The sequence below is a fragment of the Benincasa hispida genome, chromosome 2 (assembly GCF_009727055.1).
Source record: "Benincasa hispida cultivar B227 chromosome 2, ASM972705v1, whole genome shotgun sequence".
Lineage (NCBI taxonomy): Eukaryota > Viridiplantae > Streptophyta > Magnoliopsida > Cucurbitales > Cucurbitaceae > Benincasa > Benincasa hispida.
The window spans coordinates 4,225,536-4,248,111 of NC_052350.1; the positions used below are offsets into that span (position 1 = coordinate 4,225,536).

At 33.8% G+C, this 22,576-nt stretch overlaps 1 protein-coding gene across 1 annotated transcript; it reads right to left on the reverse strand.

Annotated features, from left to right (window-relative positions):
- Positions 1 to 18,485: 18,485 nt before the first annotated feature.
- Positions 18,486 to 20,374, reverse strand: LOC120071688 (homeobox-leucine zipper protein HOX17-like). The gene is made up of 3 exons (XM_039024067.1): positions 19,683 to 20,374; positions 19,482 to 19,561; positions 18,486 to 18,907 (listed from the first exon to the last, which is right to left on the reverse strand). Exons 1-3 carry the CDS (start codon positions 20,172 to 20,174, stop codon positions 18,661 to 18,663), a joined length of 819 nt encoding a protein of 272 aa, XP_038879995.1. The 5' UTR covers positions 20,175 to 20,374; the 3' UTR covers positions 18,486 to 18,660.
- Positions 20,375 to 22,576: the final 2,202 nt, after the last annotated feature.

The following is a 22,576-nucleotide window of genomic DNA, read 5'->3' on the forward strand; positions in this document are numbered from 1 at the left end:
TTCCCAAGATAAGGAGGAAATTAGGATCTATTTTTTGTTTATTAGAACAATCGTACTTAATTAATTTTTCAGTTAATAAAGCGTTCATTTCAAAAAATGGTGTACATATTTGTTCTGCTAAATTAGAAAATAACTTATATGTGTTAAGACCAACTGAAATAAAAACACTTTTAAATCATGAGATATTTATGTTGGGGTAGATGCCTTAAAGTCATTTTGTAGTTTGTAAACACATTTTGTACGAATGCTTGTGATATATAATATATGATATTTACTTCACTTCTTAACTTTACACATTCAGATGTTTTATTCGCTTTACCAAAAATCAATAAACTTAAAATCCCCGGTTGTCTTTATGTAACTTAAGCATGTATGTGGTGACATACAAGTGGATCATGTTTTAAGTGACTACCAAAATGGTCTGTAGTATATGGATACAGGAGGGAAACCTTATCCTGATAACACTACGAATGCGGTCCGCTTTGTGGCATAGTTATGACTTGTCACAGATGGTTTGATCCTGATCATTCGTGTAGGGGACATGCAAGTGGGGGTGTCCTATACAAAGAGTTTATATAAGATCTGACCACGAAGTGTTTACGTCTCGTCATATAACTCCGTTCATGACAGAGACTTCACTTCACTAGAATGACCATAGGTAACATGACCTCAATCCTGAGTGAGTTGGGAACTCCTACCATTGAGGGCAATCCTTTGATTTACATGGGTGCGGGTGGCCAGAGTGTCGACTCAAACCTACCACTTTGGGGATTCGTCTGATTTGGGAGCTGGGAACTCAACTTCACAAGATGGAGTTCACTCCTTCCTCAAAGCAGAGGTAAGTAGATAGATTGCTCCTTTAAGGGCTGATCCCAGGGCTTGAATAATGTGGCGCCATACATCTTCTCATGGCCCAAGAGGTGTACACACATAGTAGAACTATGTTGTATTGTTCATTAGAGGGATCAATGGTACTTTAGGAGTAAGATGTTACTATAGAGGCAAAACGGTAAATTGGCCCAGTTTACTTACGAGCGTCTGTGAAGGGTCGTCGTACTGATGATTGGTTAAATTCAATGGATATAGAAATATATCTATGGTAAGAAGAGTTCAGTTGTTGGTCTTTAGTGGAATGCCTAGCAATTAACGGATGGTGGATATCATGGCTAAAGAGTTTAGTCAGTTATTCACGTACAGTTAGAGCTTCGAGCCATAGGTTCATAAGGTCCCCTTGGTAGCTTGGATACAAGTTGAGAATCAGTTTTTGAGTCAGTTTGAAATGTTCAAATTGACAAGAGAGAGTTCGATTATATATGATATAATTGAACTAATTAATATATATGATATAATTGACTTTATATATGAGATACATTAATTTGGAGGAAATTGGATATAAATATGATTTATATCAGTAGAGGAAAAATGCTATGGTTAATATATCATATTTAACCATAGGTTATTAATATAATGTGATTATATTTATTATCTATTAATTGGACAGTTATGTGATAATTGACCCGTGTCTCTTCTGTTTTTATAATAGATGAGTAAGATGAAGAATCTCTTTAAGACGCTTAAATAGCTCACAGTGTGTTGAGTAATTATGACATAGTGTTGAAGTGTGTCATCGCTTAGTTAAATCAGAGTCTATACGATAGTGCTGATCAACCGCTTACCTATACAATAGTGCTGAATGATTGTGTAACGCTTACACCTGTTCGCGTTACTTACTAAACGATCACTTACCTTTTACTAAATGATTGTTTAGTGCCCGAGTTTTTTCAACCAATCGTATAGATGATCACTTAACTTTTCCTACACGATCGTATAGACGATCGCTTACCTTTTCCTACACGATCGTATACTTCATTTAAACGATTAAGCATTTTGTCTATACGATAGACAAGCCTTTCTCCCACTTGCTTGATCGTTGTATATGATTTCTCTTCCTTCTCCCCTCTACCAAATCCAAACAAAGCCCACCCTTTGGATTCTCACTCCGAGAATACTGAGGGCTTCGAGAGGTGGTGTCGTCCCTATTTCCTTCTGTTCGTGTGGAGACTGTTTGTGGTAGACAATTGGGTGTTGCTGAACGATAGCTTGCTGTTCCAGCAAAAGCGAGATTTGCTGTGAAGAAAAAGTCTTCAACTGGTATGGTCTCTCGGTCTCTTATTCATTGATTCTTTAAGCATGCCAATAATTTAGCATTGTGAATGCATATCTGTATGTTTGAATGTATATGTGGAAAATTTGTCACAATGAATTGGAAAGATCCACTTTCGCTCATAGGTACTCTTGTATAAGAGTTTCTTCAGTTTAAAACTGCTAATACTCAATAAAAAGGCAACGTATTTCTCCTAAAAGTAATAACATCTATCTTTGGAACATAAGACTAGGTCACATAAACATCGATAGGATCGGTAGTTTGGTAAAGAATGGACTTCTAAATGAGTTAGAAGATGATTCATTACCACCTTATGAATCTTGTCTTGAGGGAAAAATGTATAAAAGACCTTTTATGAAAAAGGCTATACGGCCAAAGAACCCTTAAAGTTGATACATTCGGATCTCTGTGGTCTAATGAATGACTATTCCAGATATGGTTACGTATACCTAAGGGGTCATAAGTTTGAAGCCTTTGAAAAGTTCAAGGAGTATAAGGCTGAAGTTGAAAATCTATTAGGTAAAACAATTAAAATACTTCGATCTGATCGAGTGGAGAGTACATGGATCAAAGATTCCAGGACTATATGATAGAATGTGGAATCCAATCCCAACTCTTTGCATCTGGTACACCTCAGCAGAACGAAAGGAGGAATAAAACCTTGTTAGACATGGCTTGCTTGATGATGAGCTATGCTCAATTGCCTAACTCGTTTTTGGGGGTATACAGTAGAGAATGCAGTACACATCCTGAACAATGTTCCCTCGAAAAGTGTTTCTGAAACACCTTTCGAGTTAAGAAGGGGGCGTAAACCCACTTTGCGTTACTTCTGTATTTAGGGTTGTCCAGCATATGTACTTGTGACAAATCCTAAGAAATTGGAACCTCGTTCAAGGTTGTGCCAATTTGTTGGTTACCCAAAAGAAACGAGAGGTGATATTTTTTATGACCCACAAGAAAATAAGGTGTTTGTATCGAAAAACGCTACTTTCTTTGAGGAAGACCACATGAGGAATCATAAACCACGTAGTAAGTTAGTGTTAGGAAAAGCTACTGAAGAGCCAAAAAATGTTGTTGAAGATGAAGCTGGTCCTTCAACAAGGGTTGATGAAGAAGCCAGTACTTTAGGTCTATCTCGTCCTTCTAAATTATTGAAAGTGCCTTGACGCAGTGGGAGGTTCATAACATGACCTGACCGCTACTCGGTTTAATTGAATCTCAAGTTGTCATACTTGATGATGGTGTTGAGGATCCATTGTACTATAGACAGGCAATGAATGACGTAGATAAGGATCAATGGGTCAAAACCATGGATCTCGAAATGGAGTCTATGTACATCAATTCAGTATGGGAACTAGTAGATCTACCTGAATGGTAAAACCTATTGGGTGCAAATAGATCTATAAAAGAAAGAGCGACATAGTTGGGAAGGTACAGACCTTCAAAGCTAGACTTGAAGCAAAGGGTTATATCTAGAGAGAAGGGGTTGACTATGAGGAAACTTTTTCTCCTGTTGCAATGCTCAAGTTCATAAGAATTCTCTTATCCATAGCCACATATTATGACTATGAAATATGGCAAATGGACGTCAAGATTGCATTTCTAAATGGTAATCTTGAAGAGAATATCTTTATGTCTCAGTTTGAGGGGTTCATAATCCAAGGTCAAGAGCAAAAGGTTTGCAAGCTGAATCGATCCATTTATGGGTTGAAATTTGCGTCCAGATTTTGTAATATTATATTTGATATTGTAATCAAATATTTTGGTTTTGGCCAAAAAATTGACGAGCCTTGTGTTTACAAGAAGATCATCAAGAATAAAGTAGTTTTTCTAATACTTTATGTGGATGACATCCTACTCATTGGGAATGAGTTAGGGTACCTAACTGACATAAAAAACTGGCTAGCAGACCAATTCCAAACGAAAGATTTAGGAGAGGCACAATATGTTTTTGGGATCCAGATCATCAGAGATCGTAAGAACAAAACGCTAGCATTATCCCATGCAATGTATATCAACAAGATATTGTCTAGATATTCGATGCAGAACTCCAAGAAAGGTTTGTGCCTTTTAGACATGGGGTTCATTTGTCTAAGGAGCAATGTCCTAAGACACCTTAAGAAGTTGAGTATATGAGATGCATTCCCTATGTCTCAGGTGTGGGCAGCTTAATGTATGCTATGCTGCACTAGGCCTGACATATGTTTTGCTGTAGGTATAGTCAGTAGGTACCAGTCCAATCTAGGGTTAGACCACTGGACAACGGTTAAGAATATCCTCAAGTATCTTTCAGAGAACGAAGAACTATGCTGGTGTATGGGGATAAGGATTCGTTCCTTATGGGATATATCGACTCTGACTTTCAAACTGACAAGAATTCTAGAAAATCTACTTTAAGGTCAGTGTTCACCCTTAATGGGGGAGTTGTAGTTTGAAGAAGCATCAAACAGGGATACATAGCAAACTCCACTGTGGAAGTTGAGTATGTAGCTGCTTGTGAAGCAACTAAGGAAGCAGTATGGCTTAGAAAGTTCCTCTTAGATTTGGAAGCTGTTTCAAATATGGACTTGCCCATTACGTTCTACTGTGATAATAGTGGGGCTGTAGCCAATTCGAAAGAACCTCGCAACCATAAACGAGGAAAGCATATAGAAAGGAAGCATTGCCTCATACGGGAGACTGTGCAACGAGGAGATGTAATTGTCACCAAGATCTCTTTGGAGAAAAATTTCGCTGATCCATTTACGAAGACTCTCTCGACTAAAGTGTTTCAGAGTCATCTAGAAGGTCTAGGTCTGCGAGACATGTATATAGTATAATCTAGGGTAAGTGAGAGATGTGTAATGGGTATAAGGATGCCCTAGTTTATTGTATTTGTATATTTACTTTCCATGTAATGCATATTACACATTTGACATTTCCAGCTTTGGATTATTTTTATATATATCCCACTAACTAGAGTTTTAGTTCAAGTAGGAGTTTGTTGGGTTTTATGCCCTAAAACTTGTAGATAGTAAATGTAACTTTTGACTGTTCATTAATAAATTATTATTGATGTTTTTCGATAAAACGTTATTGTTTATATTATGTTAATCATGCCTAAATAACTCTAATTCAATAAACTAATATCCTGTTGTATGAGTCTTGAGCTATATGTGGAGACATACGGGGATCACTGTTCAAGATACAACCTAAAAGGTTTATAGTATAGGGATAAGATTGTGTACCTTATCCTGTAACATTATGGATATGGTCTACTTTGTATTTGATACAAACACAATGATTCAACGTGTTTGTGTAGGAGACATGTGAGTGAGGGTATCCCATACAATGAGTTTTCATGAGATCGGACCGCGAAATAGTAACCCCTAGTTGTAACACTGTTGACTAGTTAGGTTTCTATTTTATTAGGTTGACCTAGGCAACTTAGTCTCAATCCTAAGTGAGTTATGAACTCCTGTTCACAAGGGATTATCCTTTAATTTGTATTGGTGAGAGTGATTGGCTCGCCGACTCAATAGGCCTACCATTTTGGGTACAAAACCGAGTGGATAATTGGGAACATAATTTCATAAGATGGACTTCACTCCTTTCCTACTTTAGGAAAGTAAATGAGTGTTTTCTTAAGCGGTGTTTTCTGGTCTTGAACATAGGTCCCTTCCCTCTCATTAGCCTGAGGGGGATCTCTGTTTGTTGGTTGGATACCAAACAGGTTGTTGATTAGAGGAACCTTGGTACTTAAGGATGTAGAAGTAACTCAGGGGTAAAACGGTAATTTGACCCAGTTGGTGTTACGAACACTCGTGAAGGACTAATTTGCTATTATTGGTCTATATCTGTGGACACAGAAATATATATACAGTGAGAAGAGTGCAACTGTGAGTCTATAGTTGAGCATACCCACAGTTAATGAATATTGATTAACTCGGTTAATGAGTTTAGCCAATTAATCTTATATCGTTGGAGCTTCTGATCTATAGGTCCATTAGGTCCCACTGGTAGGTCAAAAAAGGGTATTGAGAAAATTAAAGTAATTTGAATTGTTCAAATTAACTAAGGGAAAATAATGTAATGTATGTTGATACATTATAATATAAAGTTTATAATTTAATTAAACTTTGTGATATAAATTTATTTTTAAATTTGATTTAAAAATTAATTTATGGGAGAATTATATATTTGAAGGATTTCAAATATTAAATGTAATATGAATTAATTTCATATTAAAACTATAGGTTATATGAAAGAAAGATAATTGAATGTTATTCAATTATAAAGTTAAATTAAATATATATTTCTTATTATTTAATTAATTAAAATAAGTTAAATTAGATTTGTTTATTTTAATTAATAATTATAATAATAAATAAAGTTAAATAAAAAAATAGGTAACTCCCCACATTGGAGAATTGCGCTTTTTTATGGGGATAGGGAGTCTTCTCCCTGATTTTCTTCCTCTCCCCCCGAATCTCACGCTCACAGTGTGGTTTTAATGAAATAAGAAAAACCTCTTCTCAGCACAGAGTTCTCTCTGAATCTTTCTCTTTTTTCTCACAAAAACCAAGAAAAGGGGATCCCACTATTCCGCCTCAGAAAACCTAATAGAGGATATCGGTGAATGCTTTTTGGGAGTGTCTCTTATATCCAGCATAGTTTTTTCAACAAGGTATGAATTCCTTTTTTTTTTTAATGTATATGTTTAGCCTACGTTTATTTTCCAATGCTATCTTTGTTTGATATTAAATTAGAGTTAGATATGATTTTTCCCCTGCGCGAGGACTTTAATCCCTACACATACACCTGCTTAATATGGAAATATACATATAGTTTCTTGAAACTTTATAATATAGAAATATACAATTTGCTCATAAAATTAATAAGTTCATACATTTACAAATATTGTCAAATTTTACATAGAAAGACCTAATAAAAATATTGATCGGCCTATAACTTAGCACCATACTGTAACCTAAAATCATGTATTTTATCTTGTTGTAGACTCTCTAGATTGGATTCGAACACCAAGAATTTGAAGAACATGAGACAAAATATCCTACATTCCAGTGTATCTGACCCCTGTAGGTAGCCTTTATTGACACAACTCAACCTCCAAGGACTATGTGTAAAGTTGGGTTTGCAGCATGTAAATTGCATAAATGTGCCAGTGAAGAGAGGATGAAGCATAGAGGCCCTAGGAATGATACCAGATCCTTCTGTATGATATACTTGGGGAGTGAGCCATACAAAAGGGTGCACTCAAGGTTCATGTCTATCATCAACATAATCCAATGCTACTTGTAGTAGAGCGGGTTATAGATGTAATCGAAATCTACCCATCCAGGTTGATGTTCAACTTTCAATCCGAACACGTAATTGACATACGTGTGTTCTTTCTCCCATATTTTAGTAGCTTTTTTCACGCATTTTCTTATATATGATATGAAACAAGCTATCCAGTCCCTGTAGGTTCAAGTGACTCTGCAAAATAAAGAATAATAGGTTAAATATATATCAATCGTGCAAAATTTAAACCATCTATAATACATACCAATATGCCATGTGGCAACGTCGTAAACCGATGAGCACATATCTCTGACCGGCTAACAAATTATCATCAGAGAAACATGAATAAAGCATCGAGAATCTATAATATAAAAGTCCAGTTAATGAGTGGAAATAGTAAATAACAAGTATACAAACGTAATGAAGATGTTAACTTACGTTGTTCTTAACCCAATAATTGTCACATATTCGCTCATGAAACAACTCCTTCATTTTGTAATTCATCCTAAAAAGGACTTCATTACTCGGCCACTGAGGACCTATATCTACGCTGGCCAACCAGACCATGAACTCATTCATCACATCATTTGGAATAGCATTGGTCAGGTCATAAGGGACGATGTCAATCGGACGTTGACCTAGCTGAATGTATTTCTACTTTTTCCCCGCCACCCTAGTCGTGTCAATTGGAAAGGTATACGGTCATGTTAACTTCCTCTTCCTACTTGCTTGTCTCTATTCCCCATCAAAGTTTGCAAGGTCACCCTTCATATCAAGCTCGACCTTCACCTTGGGCTCACTCTTCACCTTGGGCCATCTTGCTCGATCTTAATCCTAAACTTCTATGACGTTTATGGTAGAAGCAACTCAAGATGCGGTAATGTCAATGAGGAAAGGGTGGTATCTCGGAAAGAAACATAGAAAGATGTGGTATCTCAGGGAGAGCAGTGGATACTATAACGATGGGGAGGATTGGTTGGTGGATGGTGGAGGGATGGGGTCACTAGAATTGATGGAAGGTGGAGGGATAGGGTCAATGAGCTCGGTGGATGGTGGATGGATGGGGTCAATGGACTCTTTGGATGGTGGAGGGATGGGGTTAATGGGCTCGATGGATGGTGGGTGGATGGGGTCAATGGACTCTATGTATGGTGGAGGGTGATATTACGAGACTCGGTGGAGGGTGGAGGAATGGGGACACTAGTCTCGGTGGAAAGTGGGAAAGTGTGGTCATGGAACTCAGTGGATGGTGGAGGAATGGGGTCACTGGTCTCGGTGGATTCCACGCCTAAACCTTACATCATTACGAAGTACATTTAGTCAAACACTACATGTTACATATTTACATTAGAACAGGTTCAATATAATACTACGTACCCGATACAAGGACTACATTAAGTTGGTGACTGTTTATACACCGGCCTGAAAGACACTTAAGTCAGACTTCACATCTTGTCTTACTGTATATCATCCAATTTATGCTCCAGCATAGACACTCTCTGGTCTATGTCAGGGAGTGATGTACGAATGCCCACACCCCTTACGAGGTCCAAATGAGATGTATTTGGTCGAGGTGACACTTATTCCTCAATTGGGGGCACAGACTCGTCAATAGGGAGTTCGTGAGACTCATTATGAGGAGAATGAGTCTCACGCTCATCAGTAGGGAGCTCGTGAGGCTAATGCTCATCAACTTCTGACTCGTGGGACCGATGCTTGTGACTCTCATAGTCACTTGAGTGACTATGAGCATCCTTATCATGGTATGATCTATGTGTCTCTAGGAGCTCGTCTCGTATATGGGTCATTCATCAACCCTAGTGTCCCTATACCGTCTCCCCCTATACGACATGATCAATGGTGCGGGTGTGATCTTTGTTTATACAAAACAATAAAGAATTTGTTAGTTATATATGAAATTCACCTTAGATCCAAGTAAATATTGATATAGTACACTAACCTCCCTAGACTTAAACACGTCTCGCTGTATTATTTTGGTTGGTGGTGAGTATGTACATTCCCACCTCAGGAATCGAGGTATAGCATGTCTACTCAGTCGGATTGAAACTTTTCCGGCAACCGTTGATATGATCTCGCATGCCCACACCTACCATAATTCATAAATGATTATAAAACAAGAATAAATAGTAAGTCATATTGTAACTAAAATAAGTTGATCTCGTATGGTCAATGAATGGATATTACCCGGAATGCATAAGGAAACCTGGTAGGTTGTACTTGACAATGTAGTTCTTATTGTTTTTGGACCCTTTTGTTTGTAGTTATCTGTGTTGCCACTCAATCCTCTTTGTAGTCCAAGTAACGTCCTCTCTAATAGCACATTTCCTCAATCCATGAAATTAAAGTAATCCAAATCTTCCACATCAATTAATAATGTCTTGATGACATTGGCCCTTGTTTTCTCCCTCCCATCATACCCAATTCAGTGTAATAGACCAATGTCATCGTCACAGCATCCATGTCGTTCTCAAACTCCATCTCCTTGGACACTGTCTCTAAGGTACCAATGTGAATGTCCCCCATAAAATCATTCTTGAAGTACCTACACGCAGGGATTCAAGTGTTTCACCTCTCCTCACAACTGTTGGATTAGGTTACCGCCACAATTCCGTCACCAACATGAAGTCTTCTTTGGAGAATGTAAAAACCGTATCATTCAAATCAAAGATCATTGCATCCTTGTATCATCTATAAACCCCCCAATAGAATGTAGTGGACTAATAAACTGTTGAAGATAATGTCCGTGTCCACGAATCGTCCAAAAACTAATTTCTTGAAAATGGCAAGCTGAGTGGGAGTAAGCTTCTCTTTCACAATCTTGTTAGTCATCATAATTTGAGAGGATAGGCTGGTCGCTTGACTTGGGAAACGATCTTGGGGAAGAATCTTGAATTGTCTAGCCATACTACACAAAATAACAAAAAACACTAGAAAGTAAGCATTCTGTTCAATACTCGATACTTGATGTATGATACTCAATGCACACGATACACGATACACGATTACTCGATACTAGATATATGATATATGCTACATATTGTCCCTTACTCACTATATTACATATGACTAGATGGTTGATTATCGAGCATTCGGTTTGATTTTCCACCTTCATAACTGATCCTACTAAAACCCTAAACTGTAGATGGTTTGAAATACCAGAAATATGAAAACCGAAATGAAAAAATTCGAGCTCCAGCCAAACATGCAAGATATGAAAGTCGAAATGAAAATCGTATCGGTCGAGTATCAAGGAACATGCAAGTGCATGTCAAGAAACATGATGCCAAAATAAGACAAACAAAGAGCCGAATGCTGCCAAAATATAAATAAAAAGAATAACGTTACCTGATGCAGAGAGAATCGAGAGAGTTTCGAGTTTAGAGGTGCAGTCGTTGAAGGGTATAAAATCGAAAGACGAGAGATAACAGTTTAAGAAACAAGTTGAAGTGGTGAAATAATGGACTTCAAATGGGTTGAGAATTCACAAAGTTCAAAATTATAGAGTATACATTAATCGAGTATTGAGTATGATGTGGCTGTGATCGAGTATACACGTGTTGGTTGTAGTTGTATCGAGTGATCATGCATCCGGATATCAAGTGGTCATGCATCGAGGATCGTGTGACCAACGAGGATCGAGTTGGTAGGCGTGAGGGGTGCATTTCAGGGGCAAAACGGTAAAATGACACGTGAATGATGTTAGCAGAAGGTCACTTTCCATTACTTTTTCTACAGGTGGCCATTTATCATTTGAGCCTCCCAAATGAGGTCATCTGTACAAAAAAAATCCTCTTATTTAGCCTCAACTTGTAATAGGCGAATTTTGTTCTTTTTTTAGGGTGAGCACATTTGTTCATCTTGAGAAGAGTTTTTATTCTTTGAGGCCAAATTGTGATTTATCCTTGGTAGCCAATATGTTCTTAACAGCCGACTGATACATTTTGGGGTTTTTAATCTCTACTCACTTTATCCCGTTGTGCGAATTCTTGGTTAATTCGTTAACAAAACTTGAAGATAACTTTTGTCTTAGCGGGAGCCTAAGACATCGCTGAAGAGAAGGGATTCTCAGTCTTAGAGAGAGCCTAAGACTTCATTCTCAAGAAGGATTTCTCCATCTTAGGGAAGACCTAAGATTCATTAGTGAAGGGAGTTCATTGAGTACAAGGAAGATAATCAAGCAGAGAGAGAGCTCACACTCTGTTGAAAGCCAAAGTGTTCAACACTAATATTATCACAGTTAGGGGGTGAAGAAACTCTTAAACAAGAGAATCCATGAGCGGAAGCAGATCTTTTCGATTTCATTATGATAAAATTACCACACAGACATTCTAACAAACAAATATGCATTATAACACTAATTATTGGCATGCTTTAACAAATAATATACAAAAGACTGAGAGAAATGTACCAATTGAAGATCTTCTTCAATCAAACTTAGTCCAGTGGAAGCGAACTCCTCTACGCTCCTTATCGCCTAGCAAACAATCGCCTAACAGCACCACGATCGTCTACACGATTGGCAGCGCACGAACCGGCAGCAACCAGGGATGACACCACCGCTTGAAGCCCTCGGTATTCTCAGAGTGAGAATTCAATGGGTGGACTTTGATGGAATTGGTAGAGGGAAGGAGGAAAAGATGATCGTGTAGTATAAACAAGCAAGTGGAAGATAGTAGAAGACTATCGTATAGACATGTGCTTGCCGTTTAAAAAAGGTACACGATCGTGTAGGTTTAGCTAAACGATCGTCTATCAAATGTTAAGTGATTTTTTAGGTAAACAATTGTATATAAAAAGTAAGCGATCGTTTAGAAATCGTGGATGATCGTTTAGTGCGCGGGTGTGCGATCGTTTAGGAAGATAGGCACTATCGTATAGGCCTGTCTCTTATACACATCTAGATGTGTATAAGAGAACGATACGTGAATAACTGACTAAACTCTTTAGTCACGAGATCCACCATCCGTTAACTACCAGACATTCTACTAAAGCTGTCTCTTATACACATCTAGATGTGTATAAGAGACAGGCCACGGGATCCATCATCCATTAACTGCCAGACATTCTACTAAAGACCAATAGTTGAACTCTTCTTATCACATATATATATTTTTTTGTCCATCAGATATAACCAATCATGAGTACGATGACCCTTCACAGATGCTCGTAAGTACAGTTGGGCCAATTTACCGTTTTGCCCCTGTAGTTACATCTCACTCCTTAAGTACCACTGATCCCTCTAATGAACAATACAACATAGTCCAATTATGTGTGAATATCTCTCGGGCCAAGAGAAAGTGTGTGGCGCCACATCGTTCAAGCCTTGGAATCAACCTTTAAAAGAGCTATCTATTTACTTACCCCTGCTTTGGAGAAAGAGTGAATTTCATCTTGTGTAGCTGAGTTCCTAGCTCCCAAATCAGACAAATCCCCAAAGTGGTAGGTTTGAGTCGGTGACATGACCACTCGCACCCATGCAAATCAAAAGACTGCCCTCAATGGCAAGAGTTCTCAATTCACTCAGGATTGAGGTCATGTTACCTATGGTCATCCTAGTGAAGTGAAATCTCTGTCATGAACGGTGTTATATAATGAGACGTTAACATTCCATGATCAGGTTTTATACAAACTCTTTGTATAGATCGCCCCCGCTCGCATATCCCTTACACGAATGATCAGGATCAGACCATCTGTGGCAAGTTACAACACGTTTAACTATTTCAAAAGCGGGCCGCATCCATAGCGTTACCAGGATAAGGTTTCCCTCTTATATCCATATACTACAGACCATTTTGGTTGTCACTCAAAACATAATCCACTGGTATATCACCACATACATGCTTAAGTTACATCCAAATAACCAGGGATTTTAGATTTATTGGTTTGTGGTAAAGCAAATAAAACATTCAACTGAGCAAAATCAAGAAGTGAAGTAAAATATCATATATTATACATCACAAGCGTTCGTATAAACTGTTTACAAATTACAGGACACGAGACTTTAGGGCATCAACCCCAACAGGGGGAGCCTGAGTGCAATTGAGAGAGAGTCACACATCTAGGGGGAGGCTAGATGACTTATGAGTTGGGCTTTACGTGAGTCACTGTAGTAGTCGGTATATTGCAGATACGTACTGCGTTGTAATTACTTAATTCCTTACTATTAGTGGATTATCTTTCCTAGGCACTTTACCCCCCAAATGTAGGTAGTTTATCGCCAAACTGAGTTACTAACTCCTATATGCATTTGCTTTTTTTCTTATTGTTAGTATTTTGTTGTTATAGTACTTCCCAGTGCTTTCCATTTAACATTCGTAATTCGAATGACGAATCAACCTATTGCTCTTTCAGATTGTTTTTTTTCTTTAAAATGTTCAAATATGTTAGATATTTATTGGACACAACAAATTGAAAATGTGTCAATTTAGTAGATACTTTTATAGTTCAAGGCCATTTTAGGGTATAAATTGAGAAGTCCACGGGATCAAATACCTACTACCTACTTAGTTAATTAAAAAGATATACGAGTAAGAAAACTTGGAGAGGTTCATATTCCTTTCTTTTCTTTTTCTTTTATATTGGTTCTTACTAACTTATTAATCTTTTTTTTTTTTTAAATTCTAATTGTCAGAATATGGTAAATAAAGAGTTCTCTATAATAAACGACTTTCTAAGAAAATTGAAACTTAAACGAATAAAATTTATGAGTTTGACAAAGTTATTTCAAGTCTAATTTGTGCATTAATCAAATTTATGGAAAAATGAGTTCGTAGATATCATTACTTTTATTTTTTGGGGTTAAAATTAGTGGATAAGATCAAAAATTTAATTAAAGTCAAAGACTAACTTAATGAAATTTAAAGTTTAAAGTAAAAATGGGTACAATGTGACAATATTCAAAAGTAAAATAAGCACTCTTTATGCACATAAAAAAGGTGTTTATCAACTATGAAATTAAGTGGTTTAATTTTCATTAAATTCAAAGTGATTCAAACTTTGAGATTGGAGAAGAAAATTTTGATCTATGCATGGATGATATCTAACTAAGAAAAAGTTGTAGATAATATTTAACCCCACATTATATGGTAGTGTGATCCTCATAATATTTAACCCCACATTATATGGTAATGTGATCCTCATAATATTTAACCCCACCACATTGATAGCAAGACCATATTTTATATGTTAAAGGGGGCAAAATTCACACCCACGTATCCAAAGAAAAAAAAATGTAGACTAAAATTTTTAGTCATATATTATTTTATTTTACGAGTTTTGTATTATTTTTAAATGTTGATAATTATTACAAACAAAAGAAAGGATTGAACATTATTTAGAAGTTAGAACATCTTTACCTTCTATAAGAGATTGTAAGTACATGGTTTGAATCGAATTTTTTTCATATGACATTGTCTAATCTTATTTTAATTAAGGACATAAGACCAAAGTATTTATATATCTACAAAGGTGATACAAATTTTAAAAACCCATTATATCCTTGAGCTATCATTAAATCCTTTGAACTCACATTTGGTCTCAACATTAACTTGAGCAAATCAACTTTATTTGGTTTAAATATTCATAGTGACCGAGTGAGGAAGTTGCTCAACGATGGGGTATGTCAAACTATTTTTTCCTTATTTCTTATCTAGGTGCCCCTGGGTGGCAAGCCACAATCTACTGCTTTCTAGGAGAAGATCATTGAGAAAATTCATAAGAAATCATCAACTGGCAATATTCATATTTATCTAAAGATGAAAATTTTATTCTTATAAAATCCACTCTTGCCAGTGTACTAATATAATGTTTTCTTTCTTCAAAGCTTTCAAATTTGTTTACAAGAACATTGAAAAATGCCGGAGAAATTTCCTCTAGAAGGATAAAAATGTTGGCAAATGCTCTCACCTTGTTAGATGATATACGGTCACAAATCCAAAAGATAAAGGAGGCCTCAAAATTGATTAGTTGGAAGACATAAATTTTGCTCTCTCCTACAAATGGCTATGGCGTTTTTATGTAGAAGACTATCCCCTTTGGAAAATGCTTATCCTAGCCAAATATGATCAAACAAATTGGAGAAATACCAACCAACAGTAGTTGCAGTAGCTTGAAATCTCTGTGGAGATCCATTACAAAGGGCCTAAGCTGGTTCAATACAAACATCAAATAGAAGATTAACAACATGGAGAGTATTTCTTTCTAGAGGTTTCTGGACTGATTCAAGCCCTTTGGCAGAACGTTTCTCGAGGCTCTTCGCCCTCTCAAAAATTACTGATGACACTATAAAAGAGGCCTGGAACAGTGAAACCATGGATTGGGACATATAACCCAGAAGACCCCTCCATGATAGAGAAACTTAACAATGGAACAGAGTAAAGATCAATCTAAAAAAAACATCAAATTGATGGTGGTTCGAACGAACCCATCTAGAAGCTTGACAAGAATGGACGTTTAAACATCATTTATTAAGACTACTTTATGCAACCAAACAAGCAGGGAGAACTCTACACTTGAAGTCAGACTCTATGATAATTTATGGAAAGCCAAATTTTCAAAAAAATGCAAGTTCGTCCTCTGGACTCTATCACATCAGAGCATCAATGCTATGGACATCCTCCAAAAGAAGCTCCCAAATTATGTGCTCAATTCGAATTGGTGGCCTCTTTGCAACAATCAGGGTGAGAGTATTAACCATCTTTTTGTCTATTGCAGCTTGGCTAAGAGATTTTTGAATTCAATGTCTAATATGGTGGGATGGAATAATAGAGGCAATTCTATCATTGAATTGCTTAAAAACTTTTGTTCGATCAAGCCTAACATCAACAGAAAAATTATCATTTTCAACATGATGGTTGCCATTTTATGGACTATTTAGATTGAAAGAAATAATTGAACGCTAAAGAACAACAACAAAAACTATACTCAACTTTGGGAAGATCTTTGCTCTCTTAACGGATGTTGGGCTTATAGAAATAGTTCTTTCAAATATTGTAACCCTTCCATGGTTGCTCTAAACCTTAGTAGTACTTTTTATAACTCTTAACTATTCTATCTCTGTTTGGGCTTATCTCTAGCCCTCTTCGAACTCTTTGTATCTCCTTGTGCGTTATTGAATATATATTTGGGAGATGATGAAAGTGTTAGGAAGGTGTACACCTAGTAGAGATATTCTGATGCACCCACTGATCTAATATGTATCCTTAAAAAAATAAAAAATTAAAAAATTAAACCTACAATCACTTTTTCCACTTCTAACTTTGTTGTTTTATTATCTACTTTTAACTCATTTTCAAAAACTAAGCCAAATTTTGAAAACTAAAAAAATGTCGTTTTTAAAAACTTGTTTTTGTTTTTGAAATTTAGTTCAAAATTCAAATCCTGTATTTAAGAAATATCATGCACACCATTGTAAGAAAAGAGAGAATTAGGCTTAATTTAACAAAAAAAAAAAAAAAAAAAAAAAAAAAAAAAAAAAAAAAAAAATAATTACCAAACGGTGTTTTATTTTTTATTTTTTATTTTTGAAAATAAAACTTATAAACAATACTTCTACCTATTAATTTCCTTCTTTTATCATCTAGTTTTTAGAAGTATATAATATTAAGAAAAACAAATCAAAATTTAAAAACTATAAAGAAGTAGATTTAAATTCTTGTTTTCGTCGATTTAAATTTTTGTTTTTGTCTTTAAAATTTAGAAAAAAACTCAATTGTTTGGTTATGAATAACCAGATACTAGTATATGGAAGTATTTTTTAAATAAGCATAAAGACGAAATGATTATCAAATAACTCATACTTAGAGGTAGACCAATTGGATAAATGAGAACTTTACGTCACCATTATATTTATTTATTATTACAATTATCTTTTTTCTGGAAAAATATTAATTTTAAAAATTCAAAAGACCATGTTGGCGATGATTACAAGGAATAATATATAAACACACATAATTTGTTGACATGATATTTGGTCAAAGATTAGGTGCTTAAAATTCAAAAGGCCTTTACTATACCAACCCAAAAGGAAATTCCATAATCCCAAATTTATATGAAGGAAAAAAATAATTTTTTTACTTTTAATAATAATAATAATTAATATTATACATATACACACCAAAAAAAAGTCCAAGTTTTGATTTAAATTTCCCATTATCAAAATTATATGAAGAAAAAAAACTTCATTTCTGGCTTATTTGAGACCACATAGATAGTGGGGGAAAAAACAATTATGGTCCAAAATTGTCCTTTCCATGAAAATACTTTACAAACCCTTAAAGAAAAGTTTCTGGTCCAAAATTGTTCATATACCATAAAAATATATATTAACATAAAACAATGAACAAGAAAACCAAAACACACTCAAATTTAGAGAGAGAGATAGAAATTTTGGTCCAAATTGTAAATACTAATAATAATAATAATAATGTTGAACTCTTTAATTTATTATTCAACCACTAGGGGGGCCAAAAGAGATCAAATTAATTAAACCCAATTTTTGTAATTAGGTCTCATAACCCTAAAACATTTTACAGGTCATTCTTCATTAATTTCTTCTCTAAATTCCTTCTAAACATTAATTCAATTTAATTAATTGTTCTTAATAATTAAAAAAACCATCATTTTCACGTAAAAAGAGTAAAATACACCATCGATTCCTAAAATTTCAATTAGATGTCCATTTCATCCTTGAGATTTTAGAATACACTTTTAACTCCAAAAGTTTGAGTAATAGTTAGACTTAAAGGATTGTTGATTGGATTGTCAAATATTAGGATATACTTACTTCATTGTCAATTTTTATTTTAGATGAGTTGAAAATCGTGACTCTCTGTCTTCACGAAAGAGATGCAAAATATCAAAAGATTTGTTCTTTTTCTTTTATATATCTCGTTAAATATCTCGAAGTTTAGATAAATTAGTACACACCTCAACATTTAACAATCTACTAAGCAATCCGTTAAATCAACTAATGGTCAAATAGGTCTAGCGATCATTTAGAATCTCATAGCCAAGAAGGGAAAAAAAACTAAACTTTTTTCTTTTTTTTTTGTTCTTAACATAGTTTAGATGATTTCATATAAAATGTAAAAGAGAAAAGGCTGTATATTGTTATTGAATTGAATTATTCTTTTTTGCTGTACTAAAAACACAGCCTAAAAAAAGAAAAAGAAAAAGAAAAGGGCATTATTAAATTATTGTGGGGGAGAATTGGCGTCGAGGGCGGCGGCGTTGGCGGCGGCCGTCCGGGTAATTTTGTCGCATGAAGGGCAAATTGTGAGGGTGGCGGCCTTGGGTAGTTGAATATACAATTGTGAAGCTCCAAGTTTAAGGGATTTTAATTCATGCAATTCTTTCTTCAACCTTCGATTTTCTTCGTTTAATCTTTCACAACATTTCTTCAAGAACTCACAATCTACTTCTGTTTGTTTCAATTTCGTCCTGTTCCACCAGTCAATTCTTTTTCTTAAAAAAAAAATTCTATATGCATCAATTATTTTTTGTCTTTCAATATTCAGTAATAAATTATATAAAAGAGAAAACTTTAACATAAAATTTGTTAAACTTTTGTGTTTTTTTTTTTTTTTTTTTTTTTCTAAATTATGTTTACGTTATCAACTTTTTAAGGATGTTCTAAAATTTTAAAAATAGAAAGTGTAGATTTTTTTTTAAAAAAAAATGTTTTTAGATTTCAATTCAAATGTTTATTTAAAAAAATGCAACTCATTTTAAGAGGTTAATTACTAACAAATCTTCAATTTTTAGTTTTTGAAAATTGTGTTTTTCTCTCACCATTTCTTTATAATAACTCACAATATAGAAAGAAAACAATAGAATTATAACAAAATTTAAAAACATTCTTAAAAGGTAAAGAATCAATAAAATAAACTGAAATAATGTTTAATTTTAAAAATTGAAAAATCTTTATTCATTTGAAAGGGGGGGGGGGCGTGGGGGGGGAAATCGAAGAGGAAGATATAATATAATGTTTGGAAAAAAAAAATTGTAAAAATACCTTGCACGTCTGTTTTGAAACCAAACTTCCACTTGTCGAGTTTTGAGGTTTAATTGTTGGGCAAGTGCCTGTTTCTGAGCCTACAAATCCATGCAAAAAACAAAAAAAGATAAAATTTTTACATTAAAAAATTGATGGGTTTTTTATAAAAACGAAAAGAATGAAAAAAATATGAAATGGGTATTGAAAAAAGAAGCTTACCGGATTCAAGGTGGTATTAAGTTTGAAGCTTTCTTCAAGCAAAGTGGATTGTTCTTTAGAAAGCCTAAGCTTCTTTCTCTCCCTTAATTCTGATGCACCACTACTACTAATCCCCTTGTGATTATGATTAGTAGTAATAATATTGTTGTTGCTGGACTGATGATGATGATGATCTGATGATGATCTTGATCTAATTCCAAAGGAGGAATCTTGATGATCATAATTAACAATATTATTATTGCTTCTACTTCTCTTCATCAAATGATGATGATGATCTTCTTCACTTGAGTTAGCTTCTTCATCATCAATTTCCATATTGATGTTGCTGTTGTTGTTGTTGTTGATACCCAATTCTTCTTTTGGAATGAGAGTGAAAGAGAGTTGATTATTGTTGATTTTTTGCATCTTTTTTGGGACATATTGATCATCACCAAATCCCAAACCAAGGCTAAGCCAACTGATATTACAAACCTCATCTTGATGATCTCCCATGGCAGTCTTGGAGAAGAAGAGAAAGGGTAAGTGGGGGATATTAAGAGAATGAATTGGTAAAGAAAGAGAGAGAAGTTTCAAGTTGAAATAATCAGTTAATTATTGAGTTTTGTGAGTTAAAAAAGAAGTAATTAATGAATTTTTTAAAAAAGAAATAAATTTTAAGAATGAGAATATAAAAATTTTTGAAAGAGTAAAGGCATGCGTTAGAACTCTGACTCCTAAGATGAAACCAAAATCTTCCTTAAATGCATTTGGACCCATATCTTTGTTTGACTTTTATGTTTATTTTTTTTCTAAAAAAAATTGTTTTTTATTTTATTTTATTTTCTTTCTTTTTGGCTTCTTTAATCATTTTCTTTGGGCTGTTTTTTAGTATTATCAATGCACCTTTCACCCTCATATAATCTCTAGGAATAATCATGGTTCTTTTTTTCTTTTTTTCCCTTTCTTTATCAATAATATTCTATAAAAGCTAAAAGGAATAATTTTCAAATATATAATTTTCGAATTTACAACTTTTAATCAAAAGGGTCATTTTAAAAACAAGTTTTAATTTTATAATGAAATAGAGAAAGTTGGGGGAAAAAGTTTCAATATAAAGACATTATAATGATGTGATATTGTTATTTAAGAGTCATAAAATGGATAAAAAGAATTAAGAAAATATAAATTGTATAAAATAATTAGTGTGTTGACCAAGTCATGATTTCACATGAGAGAAGTATTGAAGGGAGTTTTTCTTTTTTTTTTTCCTCCAATTCATTAGTAAGCGTTTTTACATTATTGGTTTGAACTTGAAGGAAAGAAAGAATTTAATTTCAACAGTTTCAAAAATGATAATTAGATGAAAAAACTGCCAAATTTATGAGTTTTCTTGTTGGTTTGTTTGTATTGTTTTTGTTGACTAAACTAGTCTCTTTTTCTTCCTTTGAAACTGACTTTCAATTATAACTTTTGATGTTGGGTTGTTTTAAGTAATTGGATTTCAACTTTCAACTCCAATATATATATGAGAAGCCATCTTCTTTCTCTTGTTTTTCTTTGTTTTCATATTTGAAACTTCTTTTCTGCAATGATTATGGCTCATTATAAATTGTTTGCATTTCCATAGACATGTTTGCTAAAATGCATATCTAAACTTGAAGATGAGGAAAAAGGAAAATTAAACCATTTTTTAACCATATATTACGGTCCAATTTTCAAGTTTATTATTATTATCATTTGAATAGTTTATTGTTTATTTTATTCCCTCTATTTTACCTCTATAATTTGTTTTTTTTTAAACACAATGTTATAATTATGAAGGTTATGATAAACTTGATCCGACTAAAGTAACTTCAACTCAATGGTAATTGACATGTTCATCCTCTTTAAAGATGGAAGGTTTGATCCTCTATTTTCATAATTGTTGTACTAAGCTCGATTCAAACTCATATGAAAATTTAGATAGAAGAATCCTTGGTTGAGATAAAAAAAAATGAAGAGTTAAATATTTCTAAAACTAGCACTCTTGGGGATTGATTTTGTTCGGGGTTTTAATATTGGTTACATTACACAATATTTTCGAACAATGATATTGATGTGGGGACACAAATGTGTATAAAATTAGAAGTTTATCCCATGAACTTTCAGATTTGTGTTTATATGTATAGTTTCTAAATGTCTAATAGATTCCTGAATTTTCAGTTTTTGTGTTTCATATATTCTTAAAATGTCAATTTTGCATCTAATATGTGCTTACATATTTGAAAATGTTAAGATTTAAATGTTATATTAGATACTAAATTTAGCTTTGTTCATAATAGATAGGATTATACACCTTTTTAAAAGTAATAATAATAATTTATCTATTAACTACAAAATGTAACGACACAAATTATTGTTCATTTGTCTTGTAAAACAGTTAATTGTTATATATTTTTTAATATTTATGAGATCTACTAAATATAAAATTAAAGTTTATAGATTTTATTAGACATTTTTAAGTAACTAGATCCAAAATTGAAAGTTTAGAGATTTAATAGTTCATAATTTTCAAATTTTAAGGACTAAAATTCTATATATTTTTTTAAAATTTTTTTAGAAGACTACACTTGTAATTTAACCTTCATATAAATATAATTTAAAATGCATTGATATATAATACCTATATTAAGTAATACTAATTACATAAATATTATAAACCTTTATAGAATTATTTGCTAAATATATAAGCAAAAAATCATTCAATCAATTTTTCTAAAATAATTTTATAAAGATCCAAAAATATTTGTGTATTTGTGTATTTGTGTACACGTGTATTAAAATGAAACTAAAATTTTCTGGCATGTTTCAAAGTGTAATAAAATCAAATATTATATATATTTTTAAAAAATAAAATAATTTATAAATATATGTGG

Coding starts and splice junctions, on each gene's coding strand:
- LOC120071688 (XM_039024067.1), bottom strand. CDS start 20,174: ATGGGAGATCATCAAGATGAGGTTTGTAATATCAGTTGGCTTAGCCTT. Junction 19,562..19,682: donor TTAATACCACCTTGAATCCG/GTAAGCTTCTTT, acceptor ATGGATTTGTAG/GCTCAGAAACAGGCACTTGC. Junction 18,908..19,481: donor TTTCAAAACAGACGTGCAAG/GTATTTTTACAA, acceptor CTGGTGGAACAG/GACGAAATTGAAACAAACAG.